The sequence below is a fragment of the Triturus cristatus genome, chromosome 2_1, assembly GCF_964204655.1.
Source record: "Triturus cristatus chromosome 2_1, aTriCri1.1, whole genome shotgun sequence".
Lineage (NCBI taxonomy): Eukaryota > Metazoa > Chordata > Amphibia > Caudata > Salamandridae > Triturus > Triturus cristatus.
In genome coordinates this window covers 997,184,134-997,211,929 of record NC_140581.1, presented here as the reverse complement: position 1 = coordinate 997,211,929, position 27,796 = coordinate 997,184,134, and the positions used below count along the sequence as shown (strand labels likewise).

Genomic DNA, 27,796 nt, shown 5'->3' with positions numbered 1-27,796 from the left:
AATAGTAAACAAAGTTCGGAATTCAGCAAGTGGTCATTTGTGTAGATCACTCGTGTTTTCCCAAAGGAACTAATCCTTGAAATCGACAATTAATGAAAATAAGTGGGGCAAAAGTAGTATAGGTTTATCTGGAAGAAACACGTTTTTTAGATTCCTCACCTTAGAATATCCCTAGGCGTCCGGCTGGATCCGGAAAGGTTTTTCGTCAGCAATACCCTTGCACGTCGTCTGCGGCTCCGTGTCCGTTGTCGTGATCGCCGGGATGATGTCATCAGAGTACTTAGACGCCGCCATCGCGCGCTGATGTCAGTTCTTCTTTTTTCTGCGCCAGTCAGCGCCGATCCGGGAAGAGCATACCCTTTTAGTCATTTTTTGACTAAACTTTTTTGAACTCTTTTGGTTCCATTTCCAGTCGACCTTGACTCTGGTGCCGATAGGGATGCCTGGCTTCAAGCCTTGTGACGCCTGTCACCAAATGATGTCGGTCACGGATCACCACCGTCGGTGCCTCGACTGCCTGGCCTTGACCTCGAAGGCTAGGCGGGAGCGGGCCCGCAAGCTGCTCGAGATCCGGCAGTCTGCTCCGCGCCGCTCAAGGTCCCAGTCGAGGAGGAGGTCGAGGGACCGGTCGCAGAGTCGCAGTAATCCCCGCTCGTCGGGGTCGAAGTCTTCGCATTCCGGTTAGTCGAAGCACAGCAAGAAGTCAGAGGTGTCATCGCTCTTCTGGCTCCCCTCGCCGGTCGCGTGACTCGGCTGAGGGTTTGGGTGGCACCACCCGCGCGGCTCCGTCAGAGCGGCGGTAGTCCCGTCCGACCCCATACCCTCCGGTCCCTGGGTCTGACGCGACTCCGGCGGAGATCAGAGACTTCCTCGTGGCCATGAGGAGCCTGGCTCCGCCGGCGCGCCTTCGGGCCCCGCAGGCTCGACTGGGAGGCCTAGCGAGCCGGCGGCTACGGCCCCAGTGCCGTCGCCGACTCCGGTCCCGATGCCGCAGGTCCCCGCGGGATCCAGGTCGACGCCGGTCGACCTTACGACCCCCCTGCCGGCGCCGACCCCTCTGGTGCCGCCCCTGGTGCCGCCTTCAGACGACGCCGTTCACCGGTTTAGTACCGGTCCGGGCGCGGCGTCGGAGCGACGCCGCCCGGCACCGATTCGGACTCCGATGGGTGACAGGTTCATCTTCCGCCCGGCTCTGATCATTCCACCTGTATTCCAGGAATCGGATGACAGTGACGACTGGGAGGGGTCTAAGGACCCTCTGGCACGGCAGTGCCAGTTATCTCAGGACTGGGCAGACAAACTGGGGGATGCCAGTGGTCTTGATACCCCCCCCCCCCCCGACACTGGCTTCATCTCTCCTGTGTCCGTGGCTTCGGAGGAAGGTGCTACATTTTCTGTGGTGCTGCGCAAGGCGGCCGAAGCCCTGGGACTGGAGCTGCCTGCTGTGGCCGTGAGGACTAATCTCCTCACTGAAGTGCTTCAACCGTCAGCAAGCTCCTCGGAGCCTCTTCTGCAGTTCAATGAAGCACTGTCGGACGTTCTGAAGGGCACCTAGTCCAAGCCCTCCACAGTCCCTCCTGTGGACTGGAACATGGCCCGCCGCCACCGCCCTGCACCGGACGACCCCCTGTTTTCTGTCGTTGCACCCAACGCCCGAGAGCCTGGTTATCCAGGCCTCTACTTCCCAGACCTCCTTCCCGTCCGCTCCCCCGGATCGGGAATCCAAAACGTTAGAACAGTTAGGGAATAAAATGTTCTCCTCCTTTAGTTTGGGGTTGCGGTCTATAAACACCGCGTGCCTTTTGGACCGTTACTCCCACTCCCTGTGGGATACGGTGGAGGACGTGCTGCTCCAGTGTCCGGAGGAGGCCCGGACACGGCTCGCCCAGGCTCCTGCCGAGGGGCGGGATGCGGCATGGCATGCAATCTGATGTGGACTGGACACAACGGACTCGCTAGGCAGGGCAATGGCGACCACGGGGCGATTCGTCGCCATGCCTGGCTGAGGTCCACGAGTTTCTCCGGGGATGTCCAGAGCACCCTCATGGACATGCCCTTCGATGGCAGTCGCCTTTTTGGCGACAAAGCGGACAATGCACTGGAGCGCTTTAAGGACTTCAGGGCTATGGCTTAGTCCTTGGGTCTCTCGGCCTGCGCCTGCAAACTTCCGCTTTTCGACCCTTTTGTGGCCAAGCAAGGGGCGCCCCCTCACGTCCGTCTAGCCACAGGCTGCAGAACCAGTCTCAACACAGTCGCGGAAGTGGATACCGCCGAGGCGGAGCAGGAGGACAATGAGCCGGTCCATCCACATCTAACCCGACAGCATCTGCCTCAAAGCCCTCCTAGTCCGTGCTTTCAGGCCCATTCCACGCCAGTGCGAGGCAGAGTTCGCCATCACCTGCTCCACTGGCGTACCATCACATCGGACAGGTGGGTGCTGCAAATCGTCCGAAGGGGCTACTCCCTCCCCTTCGAGGCGACCCCTCCAGCCATGCCACCGCAGTACCACCGCATGTCGGGGGATCACTTGCAACTTCTACAGGAGGAAGTTACGGCCCTCTTGGCCAAGGGGGCCATCGAGCGCGTTCCTGGCCCAGAAGTAGGTCGAGTTGTTACTCCCACTACTTTCTGGTTCCCAAGAAGGGAAAAGGGGGCCTATGCCCTATCTTGGACCTCCGGAGCGTCAACGCCTTCCTCCGGAAGGAGAAGTTCAAGATGCTCACCTTAGCTCAGGTTCTGGCTGCCCTAGACCCTGGAGACTGCATGGTTGCGTTGGACTTGCAGGAAGCTTCTTTCCACATCCCCGTCCTGCCAGCCCACCGGCGTTGCCTGCGGTTCACGGTAGGCCACAAGCACTTTCAATTTACCGTGTTCCCCTTCGGCCTCACCAGTGCCCCTCGGGTGTTCACGAAAGTGATGGCGGTGGTCCCAGCTCTCCTGCGCAGATTAGGGGTTCCAGTCTTCCCCCTATCTCGACAACTGGTTGTTGAAGGCGGGCTCGCCCCAGACAGTCATCTCCCACCTCGAGACTACGACCGACCTCTTGCATTTGCTGGGGTTCTCCATCAATGTGCCGAAGTCGCATCTGAGACCCTCCCAGAAGCTCCTCTTCATCGGAGCGGTTTTGGACTTGGCGCAGTTCCGGATCTATCCTCCGGAACAGCGAGTCCGGGATATTCAGGCTCTCATTCCAGTCTTTAGGCCTCTATCCCGGGTTTCGGTCAGGTTGGTGCTGCGGCTTCTGGGTCTGATGGCCTCCTGCATCCTGTTGGTGAATCACGCCAGATGGCGGATGCGGGCTCTGCAGTGGGACCTGAAGTTTCAGTGGGACCAGCATCGGGGCAACCTGTTCGACCATGTCTTGATCTTGGAGGGCACTGCCAGACAGTTGCAGTGGTGGCTCACGGACCGCGATTGGGTCAGTGGCAGATCCCTCTCCCTACCCCAACCGGAGCACGTAGTAGTGATGGATGCGTTCCTCTTGGGATAAGGGGGCCACATGGGAGAGGCGGAGATCAGAGGCCTCTGGTCTCCGGCGGAGTCCCAGCTCCATATCAACTTTCTGGAGCTGCGGGCGATCCGACTTGCACTGAAGGCATTCCTTCCCTCTGTCCGGGGAAATGTAGTGCAGGTGTTCACGGACAACACCGCCGCCATGTGGTATTGCAACAAACACGGCGGGGTGGGGTCGTGGACCCTTTCTCAGGAGGCTCTGCGCCTCTGGACATGGCTGGAACATCAGGGCATCACCCTGGTGGTTCAACATCTGGCGGGCTCTCTGAACGCCAGAGCAGACGAACTCAGCCGCCGGTGTATGATGGATCACGAATGGCGTCTGAACTCGGACGTGGCGCAAGGCCTCTTTCTGCAGTGGGGAGAGCCTTGGTTAGATCTATTCGCCACCGAAGAGAACGCGCAATGTCAGCAGTTTTGCGCGTTGGAATTTCCAAGGCGGCACTCGCTCGGAGAAGCTTTTCGTCGCAGGTGGAGTTGCGGTCTGTTTTACGCCTTTCCGCCTATACCACTTCTGCCCAGAGTGCTGAAGATCAGGCACGACCGGGCCCATGTCATCCTTGTGGCTCCGGATTGGGCACGAAGATACTGGTATCCCGAGCTACTCAGTATGTTGACCGATCCTCCGATACGTCTGCCCCTTCGGGAGGATCTTCTGTCGCAGCAGCAGGGGACAGTCCTCCACCCCAACCTGTTCAGCCTCCACCTCCATGCGTGGAGATTGAGCGGCGGCAGTTGATGCCATTTGACTTGCCTTCTGAAGTCTGTAATGTTATTCTGGCAGCCAGGCGTCCCTCCACAAAATCGGTATACGCCTGCAGGTGGAACAAATTTGTCGCATGGTGCACAGCAAAGGCTGTGGATCCCCTCTCTGCCCCTCTTTCTGAGGTTCTCCTCTTCTTTCCCTGGCCCAGCAGGGCTCTGCTCTGTGCACCCTCAAGGGATACCTTTCGGATATTTCTGCTTTTTTTTTAAATCCCCTGTTCATTCTTGATTCTTTAAGGGCATTACCCACATTTTCCCTCCTGTCCCTTTCGTAATGCCTCAGTGGGATTTAAATCTAGTATTGACCTATCTAATGTGCGCTCCCTTTAAGCCTCTTCATAATTGTCCCCTTCGTCTGCTGACGCTTAAGACTGCTTTCCTGGTTGCCATCACCTCTGCTAGAAGGGTGAGTGAGCTCCAGGCTCTCTCTTCTAAGCCTCCTTTCCTTTCTGTCCATCCGGACAAAGTTGTTCTAAGGACTCGTCCTTCCTTTCTCCCTAAGGTGGTAACTGCCTGTCACATCGGCCAGTCTGTTACACTGCCCACCCTCTTTCCACCTCCGCATCCCTCGAAAGAGGAAGAGAGGCTCCACCGTCTGGACCCAAAACGGACGCTGTCCTTCTATCTGGACCGCACCAAACAGTTCCGGGTGGACGACCAACTCTTTGTTGGTACGTGGGCGCTAAGAAGGGGCGGGCCGTGCACAAGGGAACCATCTCTCGGTGGGTCGTTTTGTGTATCAAGGCCTGTTACTCCTTAGCTAAAAGGGAACCTCCTGTAGGGCTGAGGGCCCATTCCACTCGGGCCTCCGCGGCAACCACTGCCCTGGGACGGGGAGTCCCTCTGCAGGACATTTGTCAGGCAGCAACGTGGGCCCCGCTGCACACGTTTGCTAAACACTATTGTCTGGACAGCCAAGTCCGGAGAGACCGCTTCTTTGGCCTTTCTGTTCTCCAGGACTTTCTGGTGTGATTTTGGTTTGCAGACCCACCACCGGGCTTGGTATTGCTGGGGTATCTATTCTAAGGCGAGGAATCTAACTAACGTGTTTCTTTCAGATGAACAAGTTTCTTACCTTCGGTAACGATATATCTGTAAGAAACATTAGTTGGTTAGATTCCTCACCGCCCCACCCATCCTCCCCGTTCTGCGAACTGATATCTAGGGTTGAGGTCATCTCTTTCAGGGCCCTAGAATTTTTGGCACCACTGTCGGTCTCTTGCATGGCTCTGCGTTCCTGGCGCGGAAGGCTATGTACAAGAACTGATGTCCGCGCGCGAGGGCGGCGTCATCGTACTCCGACGTCATCCCGGCGATCACGACGCCTAGCGACGTGCAAGGGTATTGCTGACGAAAAATCTTTCCGGATCCAGCCTGACGCCTGGGGATATTCTAAGGTGAGGAATCTAAATAACTAATGTTTCTTACAGATATATCGTTACCGAAGGTAAGTAACTTGTTCGCCAGGCTCTTCTGGTCACAGCTTGGTTGTCCTAAAACGCACAATACTTGGGGCCAGCATCTGAGCTGCAGGTTATTGTGGTTTCTTTGTGTACAGACTATTCATCATCAATTTATACTGTCAAATCTAATGAATAACAAATTGGTAAATGAAAACCCATGCACTTTAGAAATGTGCCCAAGATGATGCGTTTAGAACTACTGGTGATTTGTGTTACTCTGATTTGGGAATTGCTCATAATGTTATGTGATTCAGAGTACATTTTGCAAAATGTGTCCTTTCTTGCACAGTGGCTTGAATTTCAAAATCAAACGTATAGAGGAATCCAGTTGATTATAATAAAATGGTCTACTATTCTGTCTCCTGATAAATGGTATCCCTTTAGTGTGGCTTGTTCTGTCGCATGTAACCGGAAAGACCCCAAATGCAACGTGGAATCAAGATTTAGCTTTTTTCAAATTAACACATGCCTGCAATGTTGGTAGCTGGAGTATTAAGGCTGCCTCAGATGGGGTTCAGAGAAACTTACTGAACAACGTACCTATCCAGGAACTCAAAGGTGATGTGACTTGGTCAATTCCCTCTACCTTTTCATACTTAGAATGACCTACAAACTATAAACTTTGGCCTTTTGGCAAAAATCACAGATGTTCCTCACATTTCTGTGAGGGGAAACTTCCAGACGACCAGACCAATTGGCTTTGCAAATGCATGAATCCTTTCAGTGCAAGTATTTTCAACATGTCAGTGTAATTAGCTTCTTGGTTTTAGAAGCACCCCTGGTACTTCCAGGCAGTAATCCAAGGTTGCTGCTTTAACTCACCTTGTAGAAGGCAATCTTAGTGGGAGACTTTCACATTTCCAATGGTGCCTCTTCCATTAAAAATTGTGATTTTTTTTTTTTTTGGGGGGGGGGGGGCGGCTAAGGAGTTGGGAGGGAGATATTCCACCAGATGCAGATTGCACTCTTTATAAGCTTGCTGTGGCAGTGTCATCCGGTAGATCGATCGTTGTGCGGTAATGTCCTTGATTTGGGCAGGTGAGCCGTGGGGCTTCTGCATTAGTCCTTGGTAATTACTTAATTGGGGCGAAGCCTTTGGTGCAAGCACTGGGGTTACCCTAGTCAGCCGACGAAGAGATGTTCATGTTCTCCGCACTGGAGAGGTAGTGCAGAAGGCATCAACAGATCGTCCTCTGCATTCAGTGGGAGGTGCGGGGGGGCTCAACACAATTAGTATGTGTATACCTCGTGGTTTAACATACACAATAATGCCTTACAGAAGTGTGTATATAGTGTCTTCTGGTTGCATGCAGTCAGCGTTAAACAAACTAGTAGAATATTTCACCATTGCATTATTTTTTAAAAACTGTATATGATGCCCAAGTGTAGATTTCATTTACCTGTGTGTAGTATTACATATGTTTGCATGTCCTCCGCATAGCAAAGTCTCTTTATTTCTCCTCCTTCATCCTAGGTGATGGATTTTTTCCTAAAATACATATTGAGTGAACGTATAAATATTCAAAATGCCGTGCCGTGAAGGATTTTACAAAAAAAACTATTATCTGAGTTAAATCAGGCAAGTGGGTTGGATTTAAATCAGATTCTAGTTTTATGGTCTAGTTCTTAAGAGTATTGTCTTATTGTGTTCAAACCCCCCCCCCCCCCCCCCTTAAGAACAAGCATTAGCATAGCCAATAGGTCTTGCCTTTGGAACCTTTTAGGTGCTTAGACAGAGCTATTGGCTTTGCCAATGTCTTTAAGCTGTGTTGTAGAGCATTGTGGCTGCTGTACAGCATGTTTAAAAGTTATAATAAAGTGTGTAGGAAGGTGGATATCTGACTATGGTTACCCCCAACTTTTTGCCTAGTGTGTAGCTGGTTTTTCGACTTAGTTGGCCTAGATCCTGCCATTCAGGGTCTCAGGCTGTCTGCTCTCCCTTTAAAATGGACACCATGTACCCTAGGTACATACCCAATTGGTAAGGGTCACCTTATTGGACCCTGTACAGTGTACCCTAGGTACCCAGGGCATAGGTGTACCCTAGGCCTCCCAGGGGCTGCAGCATGTATTATGCCACCCCTGGTCTGGCCTTCCATCGGACACAACTGGCTGATCACTCAGCTGGGGCAAGGTCGTGTAATCACCCCTTGCTTAGATATAGTATACCTATATCTACTCTTATATATAGACACATGTGTACCTATCAGCCACTCCTATGGCAGGCCTTAACAATCCTGGAGGCAGAGTGCTTGGTAACATGTGAGATGGTGCTCTAGCATGAGCTGAGCCTGTCTGCAGCTTTTGGAACCATGTCCTTATAGCTGTTCTATGATATAGCCTCTCATGCGTTGGCTGAAAGCAGGCAACGTCCCTCTGGGCACACCTCTGTGAAGCAAAAGCTTATGGCATATTTACACCGTCTATATATGACGTTGAATGAAGAGGTAGTAAATACTTGAAGTCGAAATATTTATTGATCGCTGATTAATCCAAAAATGCTTCATGCACTTTTAATGCAGTGATAATGATATTGTATGTATTCCATATCATCTGGTAGCCATGTTCCCAATGCATTTCGGGCCCATTTGGCCCTTCATCAGGGGAATCTAAACAAAAAGATACATGTGTATAACTCAACAGTTTCAATGAGTGATTGCGCCATAAGACAAAAGTCAATGGAGGTCCCTGCCAAAATGTTAACAAACGGTACCTTGATGCTGTTATTACCACATTGTCATGCGCTGCAACACTTAATTAAACACATTCAAAAACGAAAGAAAACATGCTGTGTGAAGCTAGAATCACAGTGATAGGGAAACAGAGAACCTATATTACCAACAATGGTCGAAGAGGTAAACCCAGAAAAAGCCACTATCAGTGCTCGGAAAAATACGGGGAGACGGACAAAAAATAGGTATTTACAGCTACTTAGCGTCATGAGAAAATCAATCATAAGCACACTCCAAGCGGAAAAGTGAAACGCGTAACATTACTGAGTTAATGAAGTGTGAGCTGGCGTGCAAAAAATTAAACACGCAAGTGCTCCTATTAGAATCAAGCATTTACCTTGAGGTGAAAATTCAGCGGTTCGGGCTGTGAAACAGCAGTGCCGGTCTACGGTCACAGGATACGTGTGGAGCCGCTCAACATGCAGCGCGTATAAAGAGCAAAAGGAAGCCGGTGCAGACCGGAAATGAGCGCTTGCTAGACCGCATCACCATTTGAGATTAGTGAGGTAAAAACGACGCCATGCTGGATGTGTTAATGCGGAGACGGTGTGAATGAAATCTATGGATTGGGTGAAACATAATCCCGTCGTGCTTTACAAATGAAAAGGAAACAGAATGTGATAAAAACAAACTGCAAGAGATGTGTGAGAAAATAATAATAAATGGTGAAAAATAAATCGAAAGAAAGGTTGCAAGCATGCACATGCAAGTGTTTATAAATAGCAAGCGAATTCCAAGCGGTCATTGAGACCCTTCGGTTTCAGAGAGTCCAGTTTGTAAATCCAGTGGTTTTCACGTTGCAGTAGAAAGGTGTCATTGTCTCTGCCCTCCGTTTTCATCACATTTTCCAGAACCATAAATTTCAGTTGCGAGATGTTATGATGTTTCTCTAAAAAATGAGTGGCCACAGTTGATTTCAAATTGCCTGTGCGTATATTGCTTTTGTGCTCAAGTATGCGTGTCTTGATCTTCCTTATGGTTTTGCCAACATATACCAGGCCACAAGGGCATTTTAGTAGATAAATGACATTGTTGGTGTCGCAAGTGGCATTGACATGCAATTTGATGGGAGTACCTCTCATTGGGTGTGTAACTGAATTGCCCTTGATGATACTGTTGCAGTTACTGCAGTTTAGACAGGGGACTGTTCCTCGAAAAGGTGTGATGGGTGCAACAATCCTGGGACGGATTAGTTCCTGGATGTTCTTACTCCTCGTGTATGCAAACATCGGTGGATTGCTGAAAATGCCATTAAAATCAGTCTCAAAAGTCAACATTGGCCAATGTTTTCTGATTGTTTGTTTGAACTTATGACTCATGGTGGAAAACCGGGAAACCATTACCATACGATGCTGTTCTTTGCGTGTAGTGGGTTGTAACAACCTTTCACGTGGTGTATTAACCACTTTAGTGATGGCGTTGGAAAACACCTCCTGGGGATAACCACGGGTGGTAAAACGATGTGCCATGGCCTGGATTTGATTATGTGATTCTGTGTGGTCTGATACAATTCTTTTCACCCGCAGTAACTGTGAAAATGGTAAATGATTCTTCAATGCCGGTTGATGGAAACTGGTGTAATGTAGCAAGTTGTTCCGATCTGTGTCTTTCCTAAACAAAGTGGTGGTGAGCTGATTGTCACATATTGTCAGTTGAACGTCCAAATATGTTATGGATGCCTCATGGAAATTGAAGGTGAATTGAATGCGATCATTGATCTGGTTTAGGTTTGTCAAGGCTGTCTTGAGGGAATCTAGTGAGCCAAACCATAGAACAAAAATATCATCTATGTAACGCAGGAATAGGCGTGCATGTGTCTTCCAAGTATCCAAACTCAAAATGAATTTATTTTCAAATGCATGCATGAACAAATTCGCGTAGGTGGGCGCGGCACAATTGCCCATCGATGTACCTGTGAGCTGTAGGTAGAAATTATTGTTCCATCTGAAATAGCTTTGATACAGTGTAAAGGTGAGAAGTTCCATCAAGAACACTTGCAGGTCATGATCCAAATCAGACTGTAGTAATACCTCTTCAATTGCTTCAATCCCTAGGTCATGAGGGATGGTGGTGTAAAGTGACTTGACGTCAATGGTGCACAGCCACACTTCTTTGTCATTAGGCAGTGTAACCTGATTGATCTTGAGTAAAAAATCGGTGGTGTCCTTCACATATGTGTTCATGCGTGTAACGAACTGTTGCAGATGAACATCCAAAAACTTGCCAATTGTTTCGTGTATGCTGCCCCTTGTGGATACTATTGGACGTAGTGGAGGCTTCATAAGATCCTTGTGGATCTTGGGTAGCATGTGAAGGGTTGGTGTTCTGGGGTGTTTGGAAATTAAAAACCTCTTGGTTTTCTCATCAATGGTTCCATTTTCCACAGCCTTGTCAACAATGGTTAGTAATAGATTGGCAAAACTGACTGTAGGGTCTTGAGGCAAAATCAAGTACGTGTTGCTGTCATTCACGTGTAGATCTACCTGGGTCTGGTAGAAGGAGGTATCCATTATGACAAGGGCGCCGCCCTTATCTGCCTTTTGACAAGTGATGCTCTGATTGTTAGCCAAGTTGTCCAAAATTGCTCGCTCTTTGTTGGTGAGATTTTGGAGTTTGGAACGTTTCCTGAAGTTGAAGGAAAGAATGTCATTTTTTACCAAATTCTCAAAAAGGTCCAAAGTCTTATGAGAAATTGGAGCTTGAAAGGTACTCTTCGGGCGAAGATGTTTAAGCAAGTGTGATTCAGACTCGTGCTCGGATTGTATTAAGTTTTCAAAAAAATGTCGCAATCGCAGGTTGCGCATGAATTTAAACAGGCATATATCCAATTCCAGTTTGTTGGTATGATAAGTTGGTACCAATGATGTTCCTTTTTGTAATGTTCTGATGTCCATTTCTGTTAGTAGATACTTAGAAATGTTGATTACTAGTTGTTCAGGATTAATAATTTCTTCCCTTTGTTCCGTCGGCCTGGTGCTGGTTGCGACTTCGGGCTGGGCATGGTTGGTAGGACGTCTTTTGCCCCTCCTGGGTCTATTTGATCTTTTTGGCCTAACTCTAAAAAAGGAACATTGGTATCGGGTTGAATCGGAGCTATGCCTCCTGTATGTACGGTTGCTGAGGGTTGGCTCATCGTGCGTCTTTCACTGTCCGAGGATGACGTGTCTGTCTCAGTATTGGGGTTGGAGGGTTTATTCTGTCGTCGTCTTGCGTATACCTCTGCCCAAGAGTACACCTCCCCTAGCTTGTAGTCTAGGGTGTCTCGTTTGTACTTGCGGATCTTCCGCTCACTGATTTCTTCGGTGTATCTGTTAAGTTGTGTGTTAATATCCTCCAAGGTTTTGTCCCAATCTTCTACAGCAATTAACTCGTGGAGTTCTGTTTTGGTCTGAGCAATGTCTTTGTTGAGTTCTTCCAGGACCCTAGATAACTCTTCAATAATAAGTAGGATCAAATCTAATGAACATTTGTTCAAAATGGCGTACCAGCGTTCCACGAACTTTGGACTATTTCTGCAAAGCAAAGGTTTTAATGGCACTCAAAGGCCTCTCGGAATCCGCTGAGCACGGTGGTATCTGATCAAGGTGCTTGCATGAAGTCTCTGATTGATCTCACGTTTGCTGAGATAAAGGAGTTGACGTAAGCTATCTTCTTTGTTTCTTTTGTTAGTAAATGGCGTGCTCTCCTCATTGATGAGTGCATAGATCTTGGAGGCGTCATCATCTGCAAAGGCAAATGTGTCGGCCCGTAAGTCTGTCAGGCGCGTGATGTCATCATAGGCCATTTTTAATCAATTCTGGTGTGGTCGTGCTACGAACCGGTGGGTTAGACACAATATTGAAGATCCAGAAAATGGTCGGGTCGTGCACAGACCGAGCGAGGTGAACAAATTGACAAATTTGTAGGGTGCCTCTGAGGTATCACTCTCATAACCCAGGGAGTGTGAAAGGACAAAATAGATTCTCATGCGTTGGCTGAAAGCAGGCAACGTCCCTCTGGGCACACCTCTGTGAAGCAAAAGCTTATGGCATATTTACACCGTCTAAATATGACGTTGAATGAAGAGGTAGTAAATACTTGAAGTCGAAATATTTATTGATCGCTGATTAATCCAAAAATGCTTCATGCACTTTTAATGCAGTGATAATGATATTGTATGTATTCCATATCATCTGGTAGCCATGTTCCCAATGCATTTCGGGCCAAAATGCAAATGTTAACAAACGGTACCTTGATGCTGTTAATAACAGCATCAAGGTACCGTTTGTTAACATTTCACACTCCCTGGGTTATGAGAGTGTTACCTCAGAGGCACCCTACAAATTTGTCAATTTGTTCACCTCGCTCGGTCTGTGCACGACCCGACCATTTTCTGGATCTATGATATAGCCTGCCATATACTCTTAAAGTACCTTATAATCTTAAACGGTTATGGTAACTATGGTTTGTAAGGTGTCTAACACTTTGGAATAATACCCCCATACCATTTCTGGTAATGAGGAAATTATTCCTCCCTTCTAGAGGGAGAGACATGTTAAAATCCTACTTTGCTGTTTAACTCTCACCAAAGCCTCAGCATCACAACATGGATGCTGCTGCCACAGACACAAGTCTGACCTCCTGCTGCTGGGAGCCCTCCCAGCCAGGGAGGCCTGGACAATAGGTTTCCTGCTTGGGGAGGTGCTAGCACCTCCCCAGACAGACTTTAGCGTATTGGGGCAGGGAGGGCTGAAAGGAATGAGACATGCCTGGGGCACACAAGGTGCTCCATGCATAGTCCAGTTCAAACCGGTGCTGGGGCACTCCAGCCCCAGCTCTGGCGCGAAACTGGACAAAGGAAAGGGGGTGTAGCCACTCCCCTTCCTGGTCCCACCCATAGGAGGGACCTTGCAGGTAGCCCAGCCCACTAGCCCAGTACATTAGTAGCTAGTTGGGCCCTGCTAAATTAGATTTTCCCGAACCTGCAACTTGAACAGAAACTCTGGACCTTCGACATTCGACGAAAGAAGAAGACTGAAGAATCTACCTTGTGGCCAAGGAGTGGCTACCCTGTGCGAACAGGCACCATCAAGAGACTTACCCTTTGCTCTGCTGAAGTTCTACGAGGGACCGACTCCAGAGCCTTGACTTCCAGACTTCTCCGACCCTGATCCACATCCACAGCCGAGCTGAGATCCGTGGAGGCGACGAGAGACGTAGGACCGGCTACCTGGGAAAAGTGGCGAGTATCTTCCAGCGCAGCTTCTGAGGCACCCTCGAAGTTGTGCACCGGGGATTGAGAAGCCCCAACCCCAAGCACCATCTGCACCGAAGATCAGCCCCCCACACTCCACGAGTCCTGCGTGGGGCCCTTCTGCATTTTCCTGCTTGCCGCGTCTGTCCGGTTGCTTGCCCGTTGGCTAGTAACCTTTGCGACGACACACCTTTGATTTTCCACTGCTGGTTTGGCTCCTCCAGACTGGCTCCTGCTCCTCTGCAAAAGAAGAAGCACCCCAGACCTTCCTGGTCTGCACCAGAAGCAAGTCCTCCACTCTTCGTGGGTTCCGCTTGCCAAGGCTTGGTGAGTCCTAGTTCGACTTCGCCGCCGCCGACAGCAAGAGCCTTCGTGGGACAGCTCGCCTCCTGGTCGTCCTCGACATCTCCTGGTACCCGTGGCTGCAGCGACAAGCTTCACCCTTCACCTGCAATCTTCACGACATCGCCTGGTTCTTTCCTGGTTCCACGTGGTCACTGGCTAGTGACCTTGACTCTGTCCCTTCTGCTTGCAGGTATCCTTCCTTCTTGATCCCGGCCTTGGGATCCACCGGACACTCTTCACTGACTGCCTGTCAGCAACTTTCCTTCAGGCAGCCATAGAAGTCCACGACGAAACCCGACGCAAGTTCACCCCAATGCACCCGCAGCCCGTGGGCTAGGTAACTTGGGTACTCCGGTGCTCACAAGGGTATTGACTATCCTAGGGTCTAGTTTCCGAGTCTCGACTTTCTAGCTATACCAGAAGTGTCCTAAAACTGCTTATTTCTGAACTGTACTATTTCTATCGATTATATGCATTACGCGTGAGTGTTTCCACTCTGCACCTGAATCCCGTGGGCCTCCCACTTCCTAACCTTGGGTAGTATAGTGTAGCCCCAGCGATTCCCTAGGCCTATCCTATTTCCGTGACAGTGGTCCTTATACCACTTACTTAGTATATGGTTTGCGTGGCCCCTAGGGCCTAACTGTATTACTTACCTGTGTGACTCAATGTATGCTTAAATAAGACTGTGTTGTACTTACCTCGAATCTCATAAAGAGTGCTGAGGGTTTGACTAGAATAAATACACTTTATTTTATATATATATATCTGTTGTGGTGTCCTTTCATTTGGTATTCAAGGGGTTACACATGGTATAACAGCTGGCTTCACATGCCATTCAGAGTTTAGCCTAAGACTGCTCTTGTCCATGCTACCACTAGGATAGCTGGTCTATAAGGTTGACTTTACAACCAATCACCAGAAGGGTTGTTTGGACTGATACAAGGTGTACACTAGAATTAGTGACATCATATATCAGGCCAACTTCTCACAAAGTGTTATAAGCATTTTTGTCACTATATATAACCAAGAAGACATTATGTACTAACTGAACAACCCTATTAACACAAGATGTGTTCTAGTTTTTTTGTCCTTTCAATGCTGGCACCTTTTCCCTGCTTGTTCTAATGCTTGTTTGTTATAGCCTTTTTTGTTGTGAGGTGGGGGGGGGACATAAACAATGGGAGGGTGGAGTTTGAGAAATAGTACCTGAATTACACCATGAGCAGCGGAGGTACACTAGGGGACAATCAACAGATGCCAGATTCCAAGGGCAGACTGAATGGTTTTGAGTGTGAAGGTGGTGCTGAAGTATGGTGTATTGGTGCAGTGATGCTCAGGCGATGCTGAATGATGCTCAGGTCGTGCTGAGGTGGTGGTGTGCTGGTGAGGAGGTGATACTCGGGTGATACTGTGGTGCTGAAAGGGGGCATGTAACAGGGGGAGTCACTGCAAAGTGAAAACCCCATCCAAAGGCAGGCCAAAGAGCAATATTTTACCAATAAGAAGAAAGTAATTCAGAAAGGCACAAGAAGGAATAAATGGAAAGCAACCTGACCAGATACACGATGCCTCACAGAGCAGCGCATGTGTACTGCTAGGCTCTACCTAAAAATGGATTTAAAAGTGCTTTTTCAACAAACATGTCAATCAATGTGATGTTTGTTTCCAGTTTAGCCCTGGTGGCTGTCACAACCTACTACATGTACAGAACAGTCACTTGGAAATAAAACGTCTTTGACTTGTGAAAACAGGACTGTGCGTTCTATAGGTGGTGTACAGTGCCCGACCTGGTCTATTCTTCAAACTCACGTGATGACTGTCAGAGTTAAGAGTCGGTATTGCTACAGCCCTGCCAAGTTACCCAGGCCCATGCACTACGAATCTCTCCTCCAGTACAGGGTTTTTTTCTTTACATCCTGAAACGTGTAGTCTTTTGAATCCCATTAGGGACCATGGATTAAAAGTCCAAGAATGCAAAACGTGGACTTGAACATTCATTCATGGATGGACATGGCAGACTTCACTGCATCGCACACCTCTGTCTAATCTTGGGCAGTCTTTGTGCCATAACTGTCTCTAGATTTAGTAAAGCTATTTATTAAATAATAAAAATAAATAGTGACAAATGTACTCCCCTCTCTATTTTGTTTATTCAATTAAATGTTCGCTTTTAAAATGTCGTATGATATTTTTTTTTCTTTTTACCAGTGCTGGATAGCAATGACAAACCGAAAAGGTCAGTTTCTTCTATTGAAAGACAAGACCTATTTGCTTTGCCAAAGCTTGTATCGTTTCGAAGACTATAACGTGAGGAGGGTCGGTGCAATGATTTTCAGCTCTTAGCATCATGGGTTCTGTGTATTCCCCGACCTGTAACCAGTCCTGACCTGTAACCAGTGCTCCTAAGCCACAGCTTTTACATCACCTTGTAGAAGTAAATCCCTCTGTTGCCAGCCTCTAAAGGTGGTTAGTCAGTCAGGATTATGAGCAGTGCAAGTACTTCTGCTAAAATAAGCATTGCTCAAAGATTTCCATGTGTGTATTTTTTGACTAACTGATTAAACCTTTCTCATTGGCTTTTGTTTAGGGGCAAAAGCAGCCATGATGGAAGACTCGGGTCCCAGAGTGGCTGACTACTTCGTAGTTGCAGGCCTCACAGACACCTCCACGTTGCTGGACCAGTACATGGAAAGTAAGCCAGCGGGCCCCAAAGCTCCCATTACAGATATTGCCGTTATCATCAAGTCATCCGGCGAGGTTGTTCCCGAGGGCTACACCTGCATAGAAACCACTCCCACCGGCCTTCAAGCTAACCTGAACCACGGCAGCCTGAAGAGTCCAGAGCTCTTCATTTGTTATAAGAGGGAGAGGGACAAGCCACCGCTAACAGACATTGGGTGAGTAACTCTCAAAACTGTATTTGTTTTTTTTAAATTGGATCCACAGAGGAGGTGTAATTGATAATGCTTTTCTGTTTTCTTGTGAACGTTTATGGTAATACGATTGTAACGAGCAAGCAAGAGGAGATGCTTGAAATACATTTTGTCTGTAGAAGCAAATCGCCGGAATGCCAGTACATTACACTACACATATATTTTTATTAAGACCGGTGTAACGTCATGACTCCGCTTGCTATTTCGCTTAGCATTTGTGTGGTTTGGGAGGGAACTAGAAGAATAAGTTGCTTGACTAGGTAACAGTTCGAATGTTCGGAATGAGCCACTCATTATCTTAATGTGTTGCTGTACTAGTACTTAACCGCCTGTTTGGTTATGCAACATGTTGTTTTACATTGTTACATTATCATGTCTAGGAAATTTAATTACATGCTGTTCGAATTAATTTATAATTGTCTGTGATGTCTAATTTTAGTCCCTACGTGTATTTTTGCCGTGCTTGTGAGCAAGCATATACATAGCACTAGGACAGGTTCTCCTTTTGGTGTCTGTATATATGCTGGGATGGGAATGTCCACTTCATGGTAAATGGGTGTGTGAGTGGCTCACTCTAAGAGAAACACTTCCCTGACTTTATTTTGGCCCTGGCACACGCTCATCCAGTGTGTACGTAAAGTCTGATACCTGTCCATTTTTATGCAACTTCCAACAGCTGTTCTGTGACCTTGAGGGGCGCTCAAAGCATGTTCTTCTTGTAGGTAGTGACCTACCGTCCAAGCAACATGTGTATCATTTAAAGCAGTGTGTAGGGGAGTGGGCAGAAGGGACCACGGGACACACCAAGTATGTTTATAAACGGTTTTTATTTTCTCTAGGATTTCTTTGTTTTGCCCCTTCCTCAGGGGTTGGTGGGACCAAATAATAGTAACAAACTCGAAAGTCTTCACAAATGGGAAATTAACACAGGACAGTTATCCACGGCTCCTCTTGGTCTTCTCTTCCGGCCCTCGGGATCCCGTGGCATCTGGCTACACACCGTCACTTTCTCAGGTCAGGATGTGGTAGGAAAATGAAAGAAAACCAACTTATCCTAGGATTTCCATTGGGTTTTCTTGTTTCCTACTTGTGAGCTACCGTCACCATATACTGGGCAGTGAAGGGGGGAGCGGGGGGTGAGTGTGAGGGAAACCGACGCGGTGCAGGGTTTTAAAAATGATACGTGCACTAGTCTCCCGTACCCTTCCACCACCCCCACCAAAACAACCAACTCAAAGGTACTCGCTTTGAACCACGGCCTGTATCCAGGGCTCTGGCGTAGGGACCCGGGGCCTCCTCTCTCTCCTGTGGGCCACTGGGCTTGGTCGCAGTGTAAAACACGCTCTCATGGGTCCTTGCACTCTCGCCACCTTCGTCCTTGTCTTCCTTTCCGGGTTCGTCTCTCTCGCTCCTCGACTCGTCCTTTTTCTTCTCCGCCTCCTGCTTAAACGCTCCGATCTCCGTCACTGGGTCTCTTGTTCTGTCCACTGCTGATGACGTCAGGGATCCCGCCTCGCTCTTCCCGGTCGACACTAGACTGCTAGACTCTTCCGGCTTGGTTGGCGAGCCGGCATTCCCTGTTGGGCACTTCCGGTGTGCTCTGTCTCTGTCCTCCTCACCCACCCCCCCCCCCCCCCCCCCCCCCTCAGGAATGGACATTGGGGCCATTCGGCAAAAGGGTGCCGTGGCAGATAGTCGGCGCTTATTTGCTTCGCCCCTGGCATGTGTATAGTCTGGAATGAAAAAGGTTGCAGGGCTAGAAACCAGTGAAGGATGTGGGGGGTTGGTGTCCCTGTTTGCTAGCCATGTTGAGAGGGGCATGATCGATAAGTACAAGAAACATGCTCCCCAACAGATAGTACCATAAGGCCTCTATGGCCCACTTTATGGCTAATCACTCCTTTTTGATGGTAGAATAATGTGTCTCGCGTGCAAAGAGCTTTCTGCTAATGAAGAGGAGAGGCTTGAGGTCATCGTTGTTATCGGGCTGATAAAACGCAGCTCCCAGGCCTAGTCCTGAAGCATCGGTCTGTAGGACAAATGTCTTACGAAATCAGGGCAATATAACACTGGGGCTGTGCAGATGGCAGTTTTCAAGGCATGAAAACTTCTCTCATGTTCAGGGGTCCAGGTGGGTATGCAGGAGGGGTGTTTATTCGTTAATAGATCCGTAAGGGGGCTAGCCAGGGAGGAAATATTCAGGATGAACATACGGTAGTACCCGATGAACCCCAAAAAAGAGCTTACATCTTGTTTGTTTTTGGGGACAGGAATCGCCCTGATCTCTTCTATTTTGTCAATTTGGGGTTTTATATGTCCTTCCTGTATAGTGTATCCCAGATACTTGATGGTGTTTGTGACTAGCAGGGATTTCTTTTGGTTTATGGTGAGTCCTGCTGTTCGAATGGCGGTGAATACAGAGGCGAAGTGTTTTAAATGGCTTTCCCAAGTTGGGCTAAACACGACAATATCGTCGAGATACGCAGCGGCGTACTCATTATGTGGCTTCAGAATCCTGTCCATTAAGCGTTGGAATGTGGCAGGCGCCCCATGTAAACCAAAGGGGAGTACCTTTAAAATGGTAAAGACCAGAGGGGGTTGAAAATGCGGTTTTCTCTCTGGCTAGTGGGGAGTGGAGGATTTGCCAATACCCCTTGGTTAAATCGAGTGTTGACATGTTTCGGCCATTCCCTAGTCTTTCGATTAGTTCGTCAATGCGGGGCATGGGATAGGTATCAAACTTGGTTATTGTATTCACTTGCCTGAAGTCTATGCAAAAGTGTAGACTACCATCGGGTTTGGGTACAATCACAACCGGGGAGCACCAGTTGCTCTGAGAGGGCTCTATGATATGGGCATGTAACATGGCAGCCACATCCCTCTTGACTGCTTCCCTTAGTGCTGCCGGGATTCGATAAGGTTTTTGTTTTACTACCTTCTTATCTGGCGACACTATATCGTGTTGTACCAGTGAGGTCAAACCGGGGATGGTGGAAAACAGGCCAGGGAAGAAATCCAGCAAATCCCGCAACTGCGCGTTCTGTGTGGGAGACAGGATGTCCCCGGTGGGTATGGCTTCTGCTTCAGATCCCTGAGTGGGGATATCTATGTGTCGGTCAGTGGTTACTAGGTGTACAGGCGTTCCTTTTATGCCAGACTGAAGGGGTTCCTCCCATTTTTATCAAGAAGTTCACATGGTATATTTGTTTACCCCCAGCCCGCAGGGGCAATAGAACGCTATACGTAACCAGGGTTACTTTCTTGTCAATGACGAAGGGACCCTGCCACTGGTTAATAACTAGTTCTCGGTGAAGGGCAATAAGAGTAATACCTTATCTCCGGGACGAACTCTCTTAAACTACTGTTTCTATCGTAGTAGTTCTTTAGTTTCCCTTGGGCTTCCTCCATCTGATCGTGTACCAGCTCCCATAACTGGGTTAACATGGCTTTAAGGTCAGCGGCGTATCTCAACAGGTGTTTTCCTTCCTCATCCTCCCCCTCCCACTGTTCCCCCGCCATATCCAGTAATGATCGGGGTTTTCTTCCGACGAGCAATTAGAAAGGGGAGAAGCCAGTAGACCTCTGTTCGTGTGACCGTATTGTGAAGAGAACCAGGGGTAGCTTGTGGTCCCAGTCCCTCCCTGAGTCAGAGATGACCTTGCGGAGCATGGTCTTGTTGTAAAGCTTCACAAGGCCATCCGTTTGGGGGTGGTACACTGATGTGCGGATTCTGTTGATTCCCAATACCACACATATTTGTGCCATAAGACGAGACATGAATTGGGTCCTCTGGTCTGTTAGGATTTCGGACGGGAACCCCACCCTTGAAAAAAGATATCATGGCCTGGGCTATGGCGGGTGTGGTCATGCTTGGCAAAGGGAACGCCTCAGGATACCGACTAGTGTAATCCACTATGACGAGGATATATCTGTGTCCTCTGGCCGAGGGGGGCAGTGGTCCCACTAGATCCATACCCACCCTTTTGAATGGTATGTCTATAATGGGTAAAGGGGGGGGGGGTTCTTTACTCCACCCGGGTTCACATATTGGCCCCTCACACATGCAGCACAGTGTTTCGCTATGTCTCTATACACCCATGGCCAGTAGAATCTTTCCAATAGATACTTCAAGGTGTTTTCATTGCCATAGAGTCCCCCTACTATTTGATTATGTTCCAGGTGTAAGACGTGCTCACAAAGGGAGAAGGGGACTAACAGTTGTGTGGTGTTGTGTGTGTTCCATTTCATAGCCCTGTATAACAGCCCCTTTTATACAAGGAAATGGGGTCCTACCTGCTCTAGTTCTTGAACATGCTCCCAAGCATGTGAAAGAGTGTTGTCCTCCCACTGGGCCGCACGAAAGCTGACCTGGGCCGTCTTATCCGTGTCTGCTAGAGAGAGAGGAAATGCAGGACAGGGTTGCATTGAGCGGGCATAGTTCCACTTCTCTCTTCGCCTCTCTTGTCTATTCTTTTTGTCCCCGATTTGTGTGGCCTGTATGTCACTACTACTGAAGGGTGCCTCTTGTAACCAAGTCTTTGGGACCCCTTTGGTTTCGTCTAGGTAGCGCTCCAATTTGGGATGGTCAGTACAGATGACCGCTTCGGGTAGAGATGGGATGACACCCACCCTCCGTAGGTGGGGATCGTTTTCTACATCCAACAGTACTTCTGCTACTGGATATGTTTTAGTGTCCCCGTGCACACACGTGACGCTTACTTGTTCCTTCTCCCTCATCTGTGGGCGAGACACTAAAGCATCATCTACCTACCACTGTGACATGACTCCCGGTGTCCGAGAGAGACTGCTGTTTTTACTGTTGATGTCCCTTCCCTGTCATAAATATCCGTGCTCGGGAGTAACCTATCTCCATGGGTTCGGCGGTAGGGGTTTGATGGGGGCATTGCCTGACAATATGTCCCCACTCTGCACAATGGTAACATTGGGGACCATGTCAGCTGTTTTTAGGTGGCAGTCGGGGTGTCACTTGGGGTTTGGGTTCTGGTCGGACTGAGCTTCTCGTGGAGTTGAAGGGGGGCCTGGGTATATTCACCCTGAAATCTGTGGACCTGTGGTAGGCACATGCCAGTTCAACTGCGGTTGTGGAAGTAAGGTCGGGGTGTTTGACCCACGATCGGGTGTTAGATGGTAAGGCATCCAGAAACTGCTCTAGGTACACCCTCTCCGTGATTTCCTCCGTACTGGAAGTATGGGGTGTCAGCTATCGGTTACCCAGATCCCAGATCCCGTAATAGAGGGCGCGTGGATTGTCTCCTGAAGTCCGTTTTTCTTTTCTGAACTTCGTTCTGTAATAGTCCTGGTCACAGCCCAGGCGCTCAAATGGCTTTTTTCACGTCCTCATTAGCCGGGGTTCCGGCTGGGTTGGCCACCTGGTAGACAGCCTGGAGTTCTCCGGACAAGAGAGGGGCTATGTACTGGCCCCACCTCTCTTGGGGCCATGCCGCTGTGGTTGCCACTCTCTCGAAGTTTATAAAGATATAGACCGGATCATCTCCGTCTTGATATTTCTGTAAGACATATCCTGGGACGTTAGGCTTCACCCTTGTGTTCACTATGGCATTGGTGAGTTGCAGGTTTGCAGTATCTTGTACTTGCTGGTTGCTCGTAAGCAGGTTGCCCTGCTCCATTAATGCTTCCTGGAGGTCTTCCCGGTCCCTTTGAGCGGTTTGTGATTGTTGCTCTAACACCAGTTGCAAGTGCCGCTGCCCTTCAGCTAGCTGGGCTATTATGCCCTCTACAGGCACGGGTTGTGTATGGTTTGACACAATGGGCTGTTTATCCCACTTCTGACAGTACTTTGTAGGGGGGTGGGCGGAAGGGACCACGGGACACACCAGGTACGTTTTTATAAACGGTTTTTATTTTCTCTAGGATTTCTTTGTTTTGCCCCTTCCTTAGGGGTTGGTGGGACCAAATCATAGTAAAAATGAACTCCAAGATCTTCACAAATGGGAAATTAACACAGGATAAAGTTATCCACGGCCCAATCTAAGTTACTCTCCTTGAACCACGGCCCGTGTCCAGGGCCGTGGCCTAGGGACCTGGGGCCTCCTCTCCCTCCTGTGGGCCACTGGGCTTGGTCGCAGTGTAAAACACGCTCTCTTGTGTCTCCACCCTCTCGTTGCCTTCGTCCTCGTCTTCCTTTCCGGGTTCGTCACTCTTGCTCCTCGACTCGTCCTTTTTCTTCTCCACCTCCTGGTTGAATGCTCTGATCTCCGTCTCTACATCTTTTGTTCCATCCACTGCTGATGACGTCAGGGATTCCGCCTCGCTCTTCCCAGCTGACACTACACCGCTAGACTCTTCCGGCTTGGTTGGTGAGCCAGCATTCCCAGTCAGGCCCTTCCGGTGTGCTCCGTCTCCGTCCTCCTCACACAGTGGTACTTGCTCTTGTTCCAAACTAAACATCTCTGGCAAACCTTTGAATGCGAGCCCTCACAATCCTTCGAGTCCACTATCAAAAAGATTGTACTTGGTGCCCTCTACAGAGCCACAGTTGAACAGACCGCGGGAAACCATTGATAATTGTCCTCCACCACCATGGTGAAGGCTCAGCAGACCCGGTCTGCCGTGTGCTCCCCTGAACAGAGTCTGATGCTATAAAAGAAGACAATAACCGTTGACAAACATTATGCAAAACATTTCTTGTATAGACCTGAAACTGTGAGTACACAAGTTGAAGAGGCATGTGACTTTATAGTTTGATTATCAGTTTGGCTATAGGTTATAGTTTCCAGAGCTTGCATATATTTTAATTTATAGTTTCCTGTTTAATCCATTGTGCGAAAAATGTGTAATTAAAACCATTTAATGTTCAGAATAATTTCTTGCAATGAAATTATGTAAACTTGCCATATTGTGACAGTAGAAGACAGGATTTTTGTCGTTCGAGGCATGTGGGCTGCTGAATTCATATCTGTGCATAGATCGCCGCCTAGTGTTGGGTCCGGATGTTTGCACGTTGTTGTCCTGGAAGAGTCTTCGAAGTATCCTTGGATAGGTGACTCCTCCCCTGGACTACAGTGCGCATGGGCATCCTCTCCATCCTCAGATTGTTTTTATCCGCCATTGGGTTCGGATGTGCTATCTTAACTCCAGTTAGGAAAAAGTTAGTCGAGGCCAAAAGGCCTTTAGTTCGCGTCGGTACTGTTCACTCGATCGGTTTCGACCCTACCTGTTAGCTTACTAACTTCGGAAACAACTTTTCGCTTTTTACCTGACCATCGACGACACCGACGATGGAGTCGAGGACACCATTCAAGAGGTGCCCGGTATGCAATGCGAAATATCCCCATATCGACGTCCACCCGGTGTGCAACAAATGTTTGTCACCGGACCACGACGAATCGACATGCATGGCCTGTGCCCGGTTCCGTTCCAAGAAGACTCTACGGAATCGTCGAGCGGCGAGACTCGAAGCGCAGCACGCGGCACCGGCCCCGGCAGATATCTTCAACGCCGAAGATGTCGAGGAGTTGGAAATCCTACCCTCCAATCCCGGTTCCGAACATGACTCCGGTTCGGACGACGTCGACGAATCACTCTTTCGCAGAGATGAAGACAACGCCGAGGTAGGAGACGACGATGAGGCCTTAGGGGCCGAAGAGAGTAGCTCCAATGACGAGCAAGGCCTACCCGTTCAGACTGACGAAGGCCCAGTGCCACAGTCTATGGCTCCGGTCGAGGGATCGCCTTCGGGCCTTACCCGAGACCTATCCCGCGGTTCTTCGGCCCCGCCCTCGGGCCCGGCCTCGGACGTTCAGCGGCAGCCATTATTACCTACACCGGCTGGTTTCCCTTCTACGAAACCGAAAGCTGCACCGGTACAAATGAAACCGAAACCGAAAGTGGCGCTAGTCGGATCGAGGCATTCCACACCTTCGACGCCAGCGACACGCATCGGCACCGAGCGCACCAAGCGAGACTTCGGTGCCGAACTTGAAGCGGCCGACGCCGGAGTCGGCATTCGGAAAAAGGCCCTCGGTGCCATCAAACCTGCTCGGCTCTCGGCGCCGACGCCATCGACTCCTAAACCAAAAGTCATACCACCTGCTGCGTCTCACGTCGCTTCCACGGCAACACCGAAGCCTCCTGCATCGAAGACGTCGACGGCCATTTCCGCCCCTCGACCCGATGACCCACCGGCGCCGAAAAAGTCCACGGCCGCCTCTACAAACCTGGTGGGCGCTAAGGCCTCGAAAGCGCTTCACGCGCGAACCGTTGCAGCACAAAGCAGCAAAACCCAAGCGGTCCTCCAGGACACATCGGGCTCCGGCCCACTAAAAGCTCAAACAGCCTCTTCGGCGCCAGCCAACATAACTTTTGGCCTGCCGCCATCCACGATCCCGAAAATGTTCCAACTCAGGACACGGGTCGCCCACACCACGGTTACACCTGCTGAGACGTCTCCGTCACGTTACATCGACGCCAACACCGGCAGGATGGTTATCCATGACCGGAGGATAACTTCAGAGCCACCCTTGGACCCTTTCAGGATCCCACTAAAGAGAAAGCTGCCTGTGTACTCAGAACCTGTGCTTTGCGAATCTTTCGACTCGCCCTACCAGGACCCACTATCATTCTCTCCCACACACTCCGACACGGACGCGTTGGCAGACTATATGGATGACCAAGTCCCTTACCACGGAGACATGGACCCTGATGACCAACAGGACCCTGATCAAACTTGGGGCGACCCTGCAGACCCCAGTGCACCTCTAGATGCACAGGACCCACAACTCTATGGAGCGAAAACATCTCCGACAGAGGACACTGCAGCGTTCAACGCTCTTATTGAACGTCCTGCAAATAATCATGACGTGCAGCTTCACTCTGACACCGTGGAAGACGACTTCCTTATGGACACTTTCGCTTCCTCGGAAAGGCATGTAAAGACTCTGCCCATGCTGAAAGGAGTCCTCAAACCAGCCAAGGACATCTTCAAGGAACCCACCAGGGCACGGGTGATAAACCCCAGGATCGACAAAAAGTACAGATCAGCACCTGGGGACCCTACTTACATCAGAGGCCAATTACCTCTCGACTCCATTGTCGTTGCGAATGCTCGCAAGAGGGCACACTCGCAATCAACAGGTGACGCTCCTCCCCCGGACAAAGAGTCCAAGGTTTTAGAGACCTCTGGCAAGCGAGTTGCCGCCCAGGCTGCCAACATATGGCGCATAGCCAACACTCAAGCGCTCCTCGCTCGCTACGATAGAGCGCACTATGATACAATGGAGCAACTACTCCAACATCTCCCTGACCGGTTCAAAGAAGGTGCAGAAATTCTTATCAGAGAGGGACAGCTACTCACAAATGCTTCCATCAAGTGTGCACTAGATGCCGCAGACACGGCGGCCAGGGCCATAAACACAAGCGTCATGCTGCGACGACATGCCTGGTTGCGAATCTCCGGGTTCAAACCTGAGGTGCAAAATTATATACTGAACCAACCTGTCAACCCCGACTATTTATTCGGGCCGGAGGTTGACACGGCCCTTGAGAAAATAAAGAAGGACACAGACACTGCAAAGTCCATGGGGGCTCTCCAGACTCAGTCCTTTCGGAGCAGCTCCTTTCGTCGCCCCGGAAATAGGGGAGCAGGTAGAGGGCAGGGGTCACAACAGACATACAACAAAGGCAATACCCAAACCACCTACGATAAAAACACCCGGGGTGGATATCGTGGCTCCAGTACAAAGGGCAGAGGACGCGGCTACGGCAACACCAGGTCCTCCCCCAAGAACAAGCAGTGACGCCCTCTCCCTTCCTCCCGACCACATAACACCTGTCGGGGGAAGGCTACAAAGGTTCCTGTCCATGTGGAACTCCATCACCACGGACAGGTGGGTCAAAGATATTGTCAAATACGGTTACTGTCTAGAACTAACCTCCACTCCACCCACAATACCTCCAAAAAACCGTCCTATGTCCTCAGAGCACTTAACGCTCTTACAGCAGGAGGTGCACAGTATGCTTCTAAAAGGCGCAATAGAGGTCGTACCCGTCCAAGAGCAAGGTACGGGGGTGTACTCCCTGTATTTTTTAATACCAAAAAAGGACGGGTCACTCAGACCTATATTAGACCTGAGACCCCTAAACAGATACATTCTTTCAGAGCATTTTCACATGCTCACTCTACAGCAAGTCCTCCCGCTGCTCAAGCAGGGAGACTTTCTAGCCACACTGGACCTCAAGGATGCGTATTTCCACATACCCATTCACCCATCACACAAAAAATACCTCAGGTTCACTGTTCAAGGGCAGCACTACCAGTTCAGGGTCCTTCCCTTCGGCGTGACAACGGCACCAAGGGTGTTTACAAAGTGCCTAGCTACTGTGGCGGCACATCTACGGAGGCAGCACATACACGTCTACCCTTACCTGGACGACTGGCTCGTTCAAGCAAACTCAGCCCAGCAATGTGCCAGCCACATGTCCCGCACCATTCACATCCTTCACAGTCTGGGGTTCTCACTAAATTACCCAAAATATCATCTACAGCCCGCACACGTACAACAGTACCTAGGTGCGACTATAGACACTCTGGCGGCCACAGCTCAGCCGAATTTGGTGAGAATCAACAGCATGCAAATGCTGATTTCAAAGTTCAAACCTCAACACTCCCTTCCGGCGCGAGTGTTCATGCAGTTGATAGGCATGATGGCCTCCTGCATCTTCATAGTCCCACACGCGAGACTACATATGCGCCCGCTTCAGGAGTGCTTGGCACGTCAGTGGAATCAGGCTCAAGGACAATTGAAAGACCTAGTGTTGGTGAGCGGTCGG

General features: G+C 49.5%; 1 protein-coding gene across 2 annotated transcripts in view; it reads left to right on the top strand.

Annotated features, from left to right (window-relative positions):
* Positions 1-27,796, top strand: part of DENND4C (DENN domain containing 4C) — a 1,124,311-nt gene that overhangs the window by 95,293 nt on the left and 1,001,222 nt on the right. For both annotated transcript variants that reach the window (XM_085634595.1, XM_085634603.1), the window contains one exon: positions 16,642-16,951. In XM_085634595.1, the coding sequence (XP_085490721.1) occupies positions 16,656-16,951 (296 nt within the window). In that variant the 5' untranslated portion in view covers positions 16,642-16,655. The remainder of the gene's footprint in view (positions 1-16,641; positions 16,952-27,796) is intronic.